We start from the raw sequence: 13,021 nt of genomic DNA, 5'->3' as shown, positions 1-13,021 counted from the left end.
AAAACTGGAGCATAGGAAGTTCCGCACAAATACGCGCAAGAACTTCTTTATGGTGAGGGTGACGGAGCACTGGAACAGGCTGCCCAGGGGGGTTGTGGAGTCTCCTTCTCTACAGATATTTAAGACCCGCCTGGACACCTACTTGTGTGACCTGGTGTAGGGAACCTGCTTTGGCAGGTGGTTGGTCTCGATGATCTCTGGAGATCCCTTCCAACCCCTACGATTCTGTGATTCTGACATACTAGGCATGCTTAGTTCACTTTCCAGACCAGTTTCCGCTATGAGTGTGTATTTTCTGGTTGGAGCAACTTTGGCTTGAAATGTTAACAATTGTCTTCTAAGGCACAAGAAAGTGGATACTGAAAGAAATGAATTAGGACAAGGGCCAAAATTGTAATGAATCATGGAATGAACCACAGAATGGCCTGGGTTGAAAAGGACCACAATCATCATCTACTTTCAACCCCCTGCTATGTGCAGGGTCGCCAACCATCAGACCAGGCTGCCCAGAGCCACATCCAGCCTGGCCTTGAATGGCTCTAGGGATGAATGCTTGAAACCTGCCCAAATACCAACTGACTTTAGATGTTGGGTGCTCTTTTTTCAAGATAATATATAGCTTTTGGAAGAACCTGTCAGTACTAAGGAAAAGCTTTCAGTATTAGTGATGACCACCACACTACTCTTCACCCATTTCTGTGCAAGAAAAGCACAGCAGGGCAAGATCCAACAGCTTCCAGAGGGAACCAGGCCACTCAGCAGATGGGGCTGCCCTGAGGTTGCCAGGAGATCAGCGATGGGTGCTCCAGGCGTGAGTCCCCAGATGGGAGCACCGAAATCACCTTCCATTACAAGCTGTCTGCAGCTCTGAGCTATTGCTAATTGCCCTCCGGGCAGAACTGATTGCTAAAAACAACAACAAAAAAATTGCTTCTGCGGCCACACTCAACAGCCGCCTCGAACAGGAACGAAGCCAGACCCGCGGAACGCGCACGCCCTAGGCGGACCCACAGCCACCCGCGCGCATGCGCGGCCGGGCGCGCGGAAGCGGAAGGTGGCGCTCCCGGCTCGCTGCTCCGGCGGCCGCCGTTCGGGAGCGTGGGAGCGGCCGAGCTGGCCCCCGGCGGTTGCTATGGAGAGCAGGGGAGAGGGGGGAGCGTGACCGTGGCCCCTCCCTTCTTCCTCCCGGTCTCGCCCTACGGTTGGTTCCGCCTCGTGCCCAGGGCAGGGAGGGGGGCGAGGGGTCCGGCGGGAGAGACGGTGGGTTGCTGCGGGACGCAGGGGCGGGAAACGCAGTGCCTTTAGACTGCTTCGTTTAGACGCTTTCATTTTTTATCTCTGTTGGTTAGCAAATTGCAGGTCTTCAGACTGAGGTTCTGCTGAAGTAGTGTGTGCTACCTTTGGTCAGCGCCAGGCTAAGACACCTCTCGTGTTGGTGATGTGAGGGTGCGGTGAGTGCGTGCTGGCAGCGCGAACCCTGGTGGTGCTCGGCAGTCCTTTCGTGGGCGCGGGCGGTGTTCACAGAAACACCTCTCGAGCTGTGTCTGCAACAGAATAACCGGGAGTGTCATGGCTACCTGCCTGCTAACTGCATCATAACGAGGTCTTAAAAGCCAGCTGTTGTATCCGTGCGGAATGCTGGCTGCGTGGGGTTTGGCAGTGGCAGAAATACACTACTGCGTGTATTGGCTGTTCAGATGCTGTTTTCGTTAAGCTGAAGACCTGTGAAAAGCAATGCTATTTCTTGTCTGACACACCTCTTCACTAAAATGGCTTAAAAGTGTACCTGAAAAGTGATTCAGTCATTTGCTTTAAGTCCACTTTTTTTTTCTTTCTTTTTTTTTTTTTTTTCTCCTGGTAAAGCGTAGTTTTAGTTTTGTAATAGCTGCTTTAGGCAGTAGCTCTTCAGCCAAGTGCAGAAGACTTCAGGAAAGTTTTAGATGCCAAACCACAGGTGAAGCCACAATAGGCAGAGCCTATTGATTGCTGCACCCTTGCTTTTGCTACCACACATGGAATGTATAGCATATGTAGCAATGAAGGTGGTGAGGGGTCTGGAGCACAGGCCTTGTAAGATGTGGTTGAGGGAGCTGGGATTGTTCAGTTTGGAGAAGAGGGGGCTCAGGGGTGACCTTACTGCTCTCTACATTTACCTGAAGGGAGGTTGTAGTGAGCTGGGGGTCAGCCTCTTCTGTATAATTGGCAATAGTACTAGAGGGAATGGCCTCAAGTTGTGCTAGGGGAGATTCTGGCTGGCTGGAAGCTGCATGTTAGGAAAAAGGTCTCCTCTGAAAGAGAGGTTAAGCACTGGAATGGTCTGCTCAGGGGAGCAGTGGAGTCACCGACCCTGGAGGTGTTCAAGGAATGTTTAGGTGTGTGTTGAGAGACATGGCTTATTGGGAACTATTGCTGATGGGTGGATGGTTGGACTGGAAGATCTTGTCGGTCTTTTCCAACCATGGTGATTCTACAAGTGTAAGTTTCTACTTCCTGTTCCTATTTACAGAAGAAATATATGAAGAAATATATATGAAGCATTAGAAAATACTCTTCAGGAAGTGGTGCTTTTCCTCCCCTAAATATGTACTTTATAGAACATACCCTTGCTCAGTTTGTGTGAGTTCTATAAATTGTACTTCAAAGTAACCATGCCAAGAAACATTAATCCATGTAAACATTTGTTGGAGCATTTTTGGAGAAAAGTTTTGGGGAGGTGAGATTTTGCAAGTCTTAGTTTCCATACGGATGTAGAAGGATTTTTTGTGTGTGTGTATGTGAATCTTGCATTCAAGCAAGTCTGTTACTTCAATTCTGTTTTGTGTGAAGATTTTTCTGTTTTTGGAAATGACATTCTGCCTTCCTGTTTTAGGTTATGGGCTCATTATTCTGCAGATGTCAAGTCAGAGTTCATACTGAAGGTTATTGTACTGAGCAAATACTGTTTATGACAATGTAAACTGAACTGGGGAGAAGGAAGTGGGTTAAGAAAATGCTCTTTATGCATCTTTATGCATTTCATAATAAATGTATTTTTTGGAAGTTAAAGAATAATTTTTGATCACATAGGAAGGAGTCAGCCATCTTTTTAACCAAAACAGATTTTTTCACAGCCACGGGTGCCATTTCCTTTCAGATGCTTTGTGTTTGAAATGTTTATTTAGAATAGGTTGTTATAAATTCTGTTAAGATAGGAAAAAAATGCAAAGCCTTGGGCACATGGGTTTTATCCCGACTTATTTTGTTGGAAAAGTTCTAGGCATTGCACATATGAGTACTGGTGTGTAGACATAAATCATTTGGGTTTTTCTTTTTCAGTGGTTTTGTTGTAACTTGTCTCGTAAACTTCTATCCTGAACATACAGTAATTCTTCTTATAAGAAATGATACATACTAAGGAACTAACTGAATTATGTGGGATTGATCTTCCTGTGTTTTGGTATAGGTTTTTTTTTGAAAGAATGAATACAGACTTTTTTTTTTTTTAAGAGTATATTTTAAAAGCGAAGACTACAAATTCACTTTGCCTATGAGTTAAATTCAAATCTAGTGTTTTCTACCTAGTCACTGGAACGTGTTTCTGTTTGTGTTTTAATATTTTCCCCCATTCTAACCTGTATGAGATACACAAACAAACAGAAGGAGGGAGACAAGCAAACTTTGCTAGAAGTCATCATGTTAACATTATCTGTGCAGTGTCACTGCCAGAAGTATAAAGGACAACAGATTTATTGTTATAAAAGACATTGCCTGTTACACGTACAGGGAGTACTAGGGTGTAGTACTGCAGTTTTCTATTGAACCTTACCTGAACAATCCCATCTAAAATGTGTGTTAAAATTTTGAAATGTTCTAGAACTGAAATTAGAAGAAATAAATTTAGCACCAGTGTAACAGTTCAGATGTGAGAAGCTAAGGAGCTGTGTATCTGTGTAAATAGCTTGAAAGGAAGCTCTGTTCAGTGAGGTAGGATACTGGGATGAAGATCATTTGAGTATCACACTCTTTTCTGTATTTCAGAAGCAACAGAAAAGAAGTTCCAGAGCTGGATGATGAAAAATTTCCTGGTTTCTATGCTCGTCTTGAGAATGGATCTTTCTTTTGCATAGTTCCAAATTCGTGAAACTTGTCATCAAAGGTAAGTTTTGTCATTGGTTTGACTTCATTTATTATGAAATTAAATAATATAGCAGGTAGTCATTGAGTAGTAAGAATTTGGGATAAATTTCCATTTTAGGGTTTACTGTTTTTTTCCAAAGTGTTCCTCTCTAGTTACTGCTCACACATTATGCTTAGATAAAAGTATATCCACTTACAAGCAAATATTTTAATTCTTGTAGATCTGTTTTGTTTCTTGAGCTGTTATTTCCTTTTCTGAGGATGCAGGTCTTGGAATATGTACTATTCTAGGATGACAGAAACCAAATGGGTTCCCAAGCATTAAGCAGTTTTTCTAGGTTCTTTGAAATATGTTCTACGTGACTTCTTCTTTATAAATCCATCTTAACTACTACCAGTCAGTTTGTTTCCTGTGTTTTGAAACAGTTTCCAGGAATGTAAGCTGGACCTTCCTGGGCTCAGAAGGAGCATAATATACCTGTAGTTTCCTTGCTCTTAGGAAATGAAAATGTCACTTGCATTTCTTAGTCCTCAGGACTCTCTCCCATGAGCTCAACCTTTCAGTGATGAATGTGAATGTCCTCACAATGACATGGACTAGCTGCCTTCAGTGCCTGTCCAAAGGCTGCTCCAAAAGTAATGCCTCCTATTTTATTATGTTGGCCCATGATGTCAGAAGTGGACTTTGGTGGTATGGCAGTAGAGATTGTCAGGGTTTTATGATTTTTTTGCTATCGGTATTCCACACCATGACATCCTGTAGGTCCGTGGATTGTTGGTAGCTCTGTGTGGTGATTCTCAGAAGAGACAAACAACTGCGTATCCCAGGAGACTTTCACTGTTCTGTTTCTATTTTCCATTCAGAGGGAAAGATAAAACTGCTCACAACTCAAGAGTCTGCCCTTTATTTTTCTTCTCATTACTGCATTGTGTGCTCCCTAGCCATTTCACCTTCAGCACTAGAGTAGAGCCTTCAGTTTTGGACACTCTCTCTCTGTATTTGATTTATTAGCTTCAATTGCAATTATATTGTATTGTACTGTGATATATTGCATTCCGATATTGTATTTGTTTAGCTCATTTCCACTATTTTGTTTCTAGGCCCATCTCCATACCTTTTCCCTGCCCACCCCCTTCCTCTTGGGGCGGGAATCCATTTGTCCTCCCTGCCCCATTAGTCATGGAACCAGACCATGCTGGCCCCCAAAAAAGATTGGCAAGGTTGAATCTTCCCTACAATATTCCAGTACATGTTGCTGCTGTGTGACAGATGGCTGCTGAGGGGCAATCTGACAGGGTGGCATCTGACATGGAAGTGTGAGTGAAGCAAAAATACCGAACTGATTTCCTTCATGAGAAAAAAATGGCACCCACTAATGTTCACTGACGCTTACTGAATGTTTGTGGAGACCAAACAGTGGATGTAGCACAGTGTGGCAATGGGTCACCTTGGCTGGTACAGAATTTTACAGACGTGACGTACAAGCTCTTGTTCATTGCTGGAAAAAGTACAAAGCTAGTGGTAGTGCCTCTGTTGAATAAATGTGTTTTGTAGCTGAGAAATTGTATTAAATAATGTTAATGTGCTGTTTGTATCTGTTGTAGTTTTATTGGATATAGATAGGTCTCTCCAAAACGTAATGCCTCCTCTGTTGCATCTCACCAGGTGCCATGAAATTTAGTACATTCAGCTTGTTTAGAGGTTTCTTTATCTGTTCATCCCTCACGGTGAGTAAGTCTCTGTGGCTCTTTACTTTCTCACTGGTCTCAGGGGCCTGGAATTCCAGAAAGCAGGTCTTACTCATGGAGATTGAGTTCAAGAAGGCAGTTTGACCTTTTCTGTGCCCTTTCATCAAGTATTCTGTTCCATTTAGCAGCAGGCCCGTATTTACCCTAACCTTCCTAATGCTACTTGCCTGCCTCTGGAGTTCCTTGTTGACTTTATTTCTCACTAGATTCAATACCAGATTCAGCTTCGTATGACTTTCCTAACCCCAGCCCTGTTCGTTCAAATGACATTTTTCTGTATTCTTCATGGGCCACCAGTTTATGCTGCCCCCGCATCAATGTTTCATTTTTATGTCTTAGTTCTGTTAGGACGTCCTTGTACATGTGTGAAGTTCTCCTGCCACTGTTGGTTAGGCTCCTGTGCATGGTGCTGGACCATTCTTGAGCTTGGAAGTGGTCCTTGAACCTGAGCTCTTCTCTAGGTGATAGTCTTACAAGGAGTTCTTCCAAGCAGGTCCTGGTACAGGGCAAGGTCTGTTTTGGAGTCGGATTGTGATCTCACTGTTTCCTTCTTTCCTCTTTTAAGTAAGTCATCAGTACCACCGTCTCATGGATGTCAAGCCCAAGGCCACCCCTGACCTTTTCATTCACACCTATTTCTTTGTTGGTAAGCAAGAAGTCTAGCAGAGCTAGGCAAATAGGCAGTTGGATTCTATGTCAGGAAGTTGTTGTCAGTGCACTCCCAAAACATGGATTACTTGAATCCTGCTCTTTTTACTCTTCCATCAAATAGAAGGATGGTTAAATTTGCCCATGTGGTATGGAACCTGTCAGTGTAAGAGCTCTCCCAGCTTTCTGGTTGAAACTTCATCTGCTTCATCAATCCTATGCCAGGTAATCTTTAGTAGACAGCCTCCACAGTGTTAGCCACACTGGTCTTCTTGCTGTGCCTGACATTAGCTCAGGATGTCTGGCTCAGGATTTGCCCCAAGGTGGAGCTCCTGATGCCCTCTCATGTGAAGGGCAATTTTCTGCTTCACAGTTTCAGTGTGTCCTTCCTAAAGTGCCTGTGTTTATCTATGGCAGCACTCTGGTTCCATAACCTATTCTAGCTTGTCTTTGTGATATGAGTGAGAAAGTAATGCCACATTTTCATGCAGACCTCTAATTGCTCTGATTTGTTTATACCTGTAGTGGTGTGCAGGCACTGCAGATGGACCCCCAGTTATACTGCTTTCCCTGAAAAAGAGTGCAATCTTCCCCATTCAGCCCTGTTTTCTGAGTTATAAGATCTATTATCCACATCACCCTGCATGCTTTTTGCCTGTTCTGGCCGTCACTTCCTCACTTAATGTTGTTATGTGGATTATGCTTCCTGGTCTCCACTGGCTCTGTCTGTGATGCCAGTGTGGAAGAATATCTGGGTATAGTAGTCTAACTCCCAGACTTTGGCCTCAATAACAGCAGTCCTTGATATCTGAGCCCTTGGCAAGCAGTACACCATGTGAGCTCACAGGTTGGGGTCAGCAGAGGCCCCTCACTCTGTGTGAGTGAATGCTTCTACGTGAAGCAGTGAATTTCTCGCTGTTACACTTTGGCCCATCCTGCTTACAGTGCCACGGTACTCAGGCCCTGTCAACTTGGAGACCTTATTGCAGGTGAGTTCCCTGCTCTCACCTTCTGTGAGGGCCCTGAAGAGCCATCCTCCAGAAGCTTCCAGCTTTTGTCATCTTGATCATCTTCATTCCCAGGCTGGTAAGCACTTGTGTACCTTCTCTGTGCAGGTGGGTGTTAACACTTGTGTAATTACAATGTCTTGAAGAAAGTCTTCTTAATATCCTTTCTGGCATCACTGATGTCACATTGTCTGCTTGCCTCTTCCCACGGTTCCTGTACTTGATGAGACAGATTCTCCATCAGCACACACTTAGTCTTGCATAAAATGTTCTAAACCTGCTGGTTGCCAAAGCTAACTCAAGGGCATATTAAGAACTAGCAAATTTAGGAGAACAATTCCACATAATTTATGTCTACATATACCCCTAGGAATACTGTGTGTACATCAAATTATTGTGCATGCAAAGTGAAATTAATAAGAGATCAGTAAATATAGGACTACATGTCCTAAATGATTTTCAAAAACCTAATTTTAGGTTTTAAGGACACAGTAAGCTGTATTTAGTATACCATGCAGGCTTATAAAACAATTGTTAGCAAATTTGATGCATTCTTAAAGCAAAAATGAGCACTAAAAAAATGAACGCTGTACTTGGTAAAGCACATCATTGTTCTATTGCAACAGCTATCAAGGGGTTATGATAAATTGTAGATACATCATCTTATTTGGGTTTGAGTTTATTCTTTCTCTAGATAACTATCTAAAACAAGGCATTAATGAAACCTGTGGATAGTGTTAAACAGAGAAGTTGTGAATGTCAGTGAGGATGAAGCTATCAAAATCCCTGAAAACAGAGGTAATGTCTGATCAGTAAATAATAGGAAATTTTGACAGAACAAATAGAAATTGAAGGACATCCAGGCATGGGCAAATAGCCCAGAGGTTAGTGAAGCTTATGCCGAAAAGGGAGGCTCTTGGATAAAAGTGCAGCCAGCGTTTTAAATGTGTGTTACAACGTTAAGATTCTTGCTATGAAGGCAGGATGACAAGAAGTGTAACAGTAACAATTCTGCTCTTGAAGGTCCTGATTAGTAGTGCAGGGATTTGTAGTGCAGGGAAAGTGAAAAACAAACGAGCGCTAGTTAATCATGCCCTGAAGTTTGTATTCATGGATTTTCTTCAGACTAAAATTAATTTAAAAAAAAAAAAAAAGTCATATTAAGCTATGAGAATGGAAGCCTTGCTGTTTTAAGTCTGAGTGATAGTGAAAAAACTGTTGCATGATACTTCTAGACAATCTGTATGAAAGCTGTTAAGGTGGTGTGCTTTCTTTCTCAACTTCTTTGTTATAAAGAGAGGAAAACATGGAGGAGAATACTTAGGAAGTGAGAAACAACAAAACACCGGGGGATCCTCTGAGGATGTTATCATGCGAGTTTTAAAAAATGTTTAGATTCCTTAAGTCATAAACTGTCAGGTTTCTTTTCTCTGTTTGAATGTATGCGAAACCCCACAGGTAGCACAATTCTAGTTTAATATACTCTTTTTTTTCTTGGCTATTTTTGTTTTTATCTCTCTAGGATCATCTTTTCTTCTTGGATGGATTGATTATTACTTGTTTGTGTTCAATGGGACTTCGAATTCACTTTGTGGTTGACCCTCAGGGTTGGTGCTGCATGGGCCTGATAATCTTTGTTTGGCTGTACAATACAATCTTCATTCCAAAAGTCATCCTTTTTCCTCACTATGAAGAGGGGCATATTTCAGCTGTGGCAATTTTGTGTAAGTCTATTTAACTTAGTCCTTTTCTTTTACTAGTAACAATAGTACATTTGACCAGCAGTTATCAGGCCAGAATGTAAAGAACAAGATGAAAGTTAAGACTGAAGGATAAAATAAAGGGTAAGAGTACTGGGACATGTTCTGTGTTTTGTGCTCTTGCTCCTTTCAATGGTGTTACAGTAAAACTTTGTGGAAAGCAGAGAAAAGCATTTATACACCTTTCAAGTCTTGCAGCTAAGACTTTTTAACTGTATTAAATAGTGTATTTACAAAACATTGATGGACGTGTCAGCAGGTATGATGGTAGTACTGATGGTTGAACAATTGAGTTCTCCTAACTCCAAGTGTCCCTTGATGGATGGGTTGGCTGAGTTATGTTGATAGGATCAACTTGGGTAAAAGCTTGTATTATAATTACAGCCATCTTTTTGGTGAAGATCAACCATTGGGTTCCTCTCATCAGAAGATTTTAGAATGATTGGCATTTATTTGATGAGGCAGTGGAGGAGCTTCTTGACACTAATTAATAAGATTGAAGTGACATCTTGCAGCTACTATCAGAACAGTGTTCTCTGCTACTTTTTCCTCTTCCTTTTTGAGATTATTTAACTTTGTAGAATGCATAGCATCAAATGTATATCTGCAATTCAGAAGGCAGAGTAATTTCTAATTTAGTACTGGATCGTGTACATTTTTGCTATAGTGTAAAGCAGTTGTCACTTCAGAATAGTAGGCTGTTTACTGCTATAGACCAAAACTGAGAAAATGCTGTTTCAAATGCTGGATTGCCCCTCTAGTGTAACTAACATATAGCTTCTTAAACATGAAGATGTTGCAGTGTGAGTAGCAGTCAGATCTTTTTAGATGGTGATTTGTTTTTATGTTTCTTTTTGGCGTAAACAGTTCTGTCATGGTAAGTGTCCTAGTGACTGTAACTTTGTCATTGCTTTCCATATAATGTTTCTGAGATGGGGATGCTTTATTTTGCTGGGTGGAAGAATGTTAAAGCAAGCATAAAAATGTCATGTATATAACTCAAAATTTTGATTTTCTTTGGGAATGCCTTTGCTTTTTTTGCAACGGTCCTGTGAAAGAAAGATTTGTAGAATTGTATTTTGGTAGATTCAAAAACAACATGGAAGTTTGGAATTATTTTGAATTAATAAATCTAAAATTTGTATGCAGCTGTATTCTTTTGTATTCTAAATTTGTATTCTTTAATGTGAGAGATAATGGTACTGCATGCTGTGGTGTGTTTTTATTTTAATTCGTCGTTTAGTACTTCCTGCCATCAAAATGCAGGAATTGAGTTTGGAAAAATTCAGTGAGGCTTTGAATCTTTGCCAGGATGTGGCTCCTTGCAGAGGCATACAAGTGCTTACTGCTTCTAACATCAGTGCTTGACATAAAACTTTTTGTTCGCAAGTCTTACTATGTTTATACATCCAGCATTTGTGGAAGATAGATTAGAGGATACATCCACCATCATTCTGGCAAGGGATTTATGAAGGAAGCTAGAGAAAGGTGCTGTTTCCTAATAGCTGGGAAGCAAAGCAAAGGATCAGTTTTTACTTGCCAGCTCCTTAATTTCTTTTCCTGGGTACCTGTGATTAGCCAGTGATATGTGGAATAGAGGTCTACCTGGACTTTTTTGCAGGTGGTGCAGTATGACAATTCTTGTGTTTATACAACCCACAGCTCAAGTATTTCTCGAGTAGAGTATAATTTTCTTTGGGGTTTCAAAATAGGGTGATTTGAAACATCCACGAATAGCACATAGCAAATTAGTGAACTTGATGGGTCTGTAAAGTTATGCTGGTGTTTTCTTAAACATTTGAGGATTTACAGCTGTCCCTATTTTTATAGACATTATGACTTTGTAAGCCCGTGTGACAGGGACTCACTGAATAGATGTGTAATTTGATGAAACTTGTGGATACCAACACAGTGTCTTGTCGTGATTTTTTTTTTTTTTCTTTAATTTCATCTAAAAACTGAAGAAGTTACACCTATTTGTTAAATTAGGACCATGGCTTTGCTTACTAGATCTTGGAAAATCAATTAGTTTTGCTTTATATAACTAAAAAATTGTCATAGTCTGTCTGCAGTTTTTTTACACCATTGGAGTTTTATAGTATTATGTGGTTAGTATTGTTTTAATATTTTCTTGTATAGTGTACGTTGAATATTTATACCTAATAAGTACAGTGGTTTGTTAAATATGTAAAATTTTGTTCGCTATAATGTAAAAAAGCTTATATTTTAAATTTCATTTACATATCCTTTTGAAATTTTAATATCACACTTTCATTTATTTCAAATATGTGTTCTTTTTCCTGCTTTTTACCTGAAAAAGAATAACAAATGCTTATTTTTTCAGGTTATTACCTCTGCTCATTGTTTTGTATAGCTTCTTTAGTAAGAGCCTCAGTTGCTGATCCAGGAAGGCTACCTGAAAACCCAAAGATTCCAATTACAGGTACGTTAAGCTGTTTCTGTTTATCTGAACAAAAATTATTTCAGTGTCATCAGAATAGTTGGGAGATAACATACTGTTATGAGCTTTAATTGAAACCACTGCTGAAGTATATATTGCTACTGAAATGAAAAGCTTTATAACTCACTATTTCTGGCATTTGAATTTCTTGTACTTTGTGTAGACTTCAAGCTTCTTTTTTTTAAACATCCACATTCTGTGAGAAATATGGTCATGCAGGAACTTACGCTAGGGCATTTTTTGGTGGCCAGAATTTTGCATTCTGTGCTTTTAAATACATTGCATGCGTTTCAAATGATAATTACATTTTTTAGAGATGCATAGTAATTTAAACTCTACTGCTTTTTTTTCTAGATAAATTTATAAGATACTGAAACTAATGGTAGAAGCTGTTGTTGCATGGGATTTTACCTGTTTTTTTTCTGTGCATTTTATTGCAATAAATTCTGTTTGTATGGACTGTTAACCAAATAAACAGATGGGTTACATTGCATTACAGTGGAGTAGCAACTTAACATTTGAGAATTCCCTCTGTACTTGTGAATTTATTCCACAATTGCTAAATGGTATCTGATGTACTAGAAATTGGAGGGTATTTGAAACCTTAATAATTCTCCAGGGAGAAAGACAATATTTTAATGACCCATTTGATGCTTTTAAGGTGCTTGTCTAGTCCATAAAGCTTTTACACAGCAGTTGATAATGGAGTATTTAAGCATGAGTTTTGCTGCATAAAAGGAAGATACTTTTTCAATATAGAAAGCATAACAAATCCAGTGAGGAGTGAAAACTTCAGTCTCATCTTGTGGTGACTTTGCTTTCCCTTCCTGATGGTAGTGAGAATCTGTTTATTGTCAGGACTGATGTTTACACAAAAACTATGTAGGAGATAATAGCGAAGAATATGCTTGGGATTCAGGTGTGGCATACTGATTGTGGAACATCTCTTACTGGTATTACTTCTTTTCCCATTATCTAAGCATCTGAGTCAGTAAAAGGAAAGGTTGCAGAGATGTGATTCTTCAGTCAGACTTTTTCTACAGGTAAAACAACATAGAATCTGCAGTCTGAGAGAAGGAAGACATTTAGTACAGCTACAGACATTTACATTTGTGATTCAGTGTATTTCTTCTTTTTCCAGTGAAATACCAGTACCTGCAGGAGCAACTACTTTATGCACGAGCATTTCTTTCTCCTTTAGGGTGTATGTTTGTGTAGATCTCCAACCTTTTATCTTCATGCTGCATTCATATCACATAGAAATGAAACTCTGTAGATGT

General features: G+C 40.3%; 1 protein-coding gene across 3 annotated transcripts in view; it reads left to right on the top strand.

Moving 5' to 3' along the window:
* The first annotated feature begins 1,087 nt into the window (after positions 1 to 1,087).
* The window catches only part of ZDHHC21 (zinc finger DHHC-type palmitoyltransferase 21), a 39,420-nt gene continuing 27,486 nt past the window's right edge, over positions 1,088 to 13,021 (top strand). The window contains exons 1-4 of one of the 3 annotated variants that reach the window (XM_042877423.1): positions 1,088 to 1,201; positions 4,018 to 4,135; positions 9,043 to 9,244; positions 11,625 to 11,723. In XM_042877423.1, the coding sequence (XP_042733357.1) occupies positions 9,091 to 9,244; positions 11,625 to 11,723 (253 nt within the window). In that variant the 5' untranslated portion in view covers positions 1,088 to 1,201; positions 4,018 to 4,135; positions 9,043 to 9,090. Of the gene's footprint in view, positions 1,261 to 4,017; positions 4,136 to 9,042; positions 9,245 to 11,624; positions 11,724 to 13,021 lie in introns of all 3 variants that reach the window. The other 2 variants (XM_042877424.1, XM_042877425.1) reach the window with 2 other exon arrangements.

Source organism: Lagopus leucura, unplaced genomic scaffold (assembly GCF_019238085.1).
Source record: "Lagopus leucura isolate 7727_CA_CO unplaced genomic scaffold, USGS_WTPT01 Super-Scaffold_100018, whole genome shotgun sequence".
In the NCBI taxonomy this organism is placed as follows: domain Eukaryota; kingdom Metazoa; phylum Chordata; class Aves; order Galliformes; family Phasianidae; genus Lagopus; species Lagopus leucura.
This window is presented reverse-complemented; position numbering and strand designations above follow the sequence as displayed.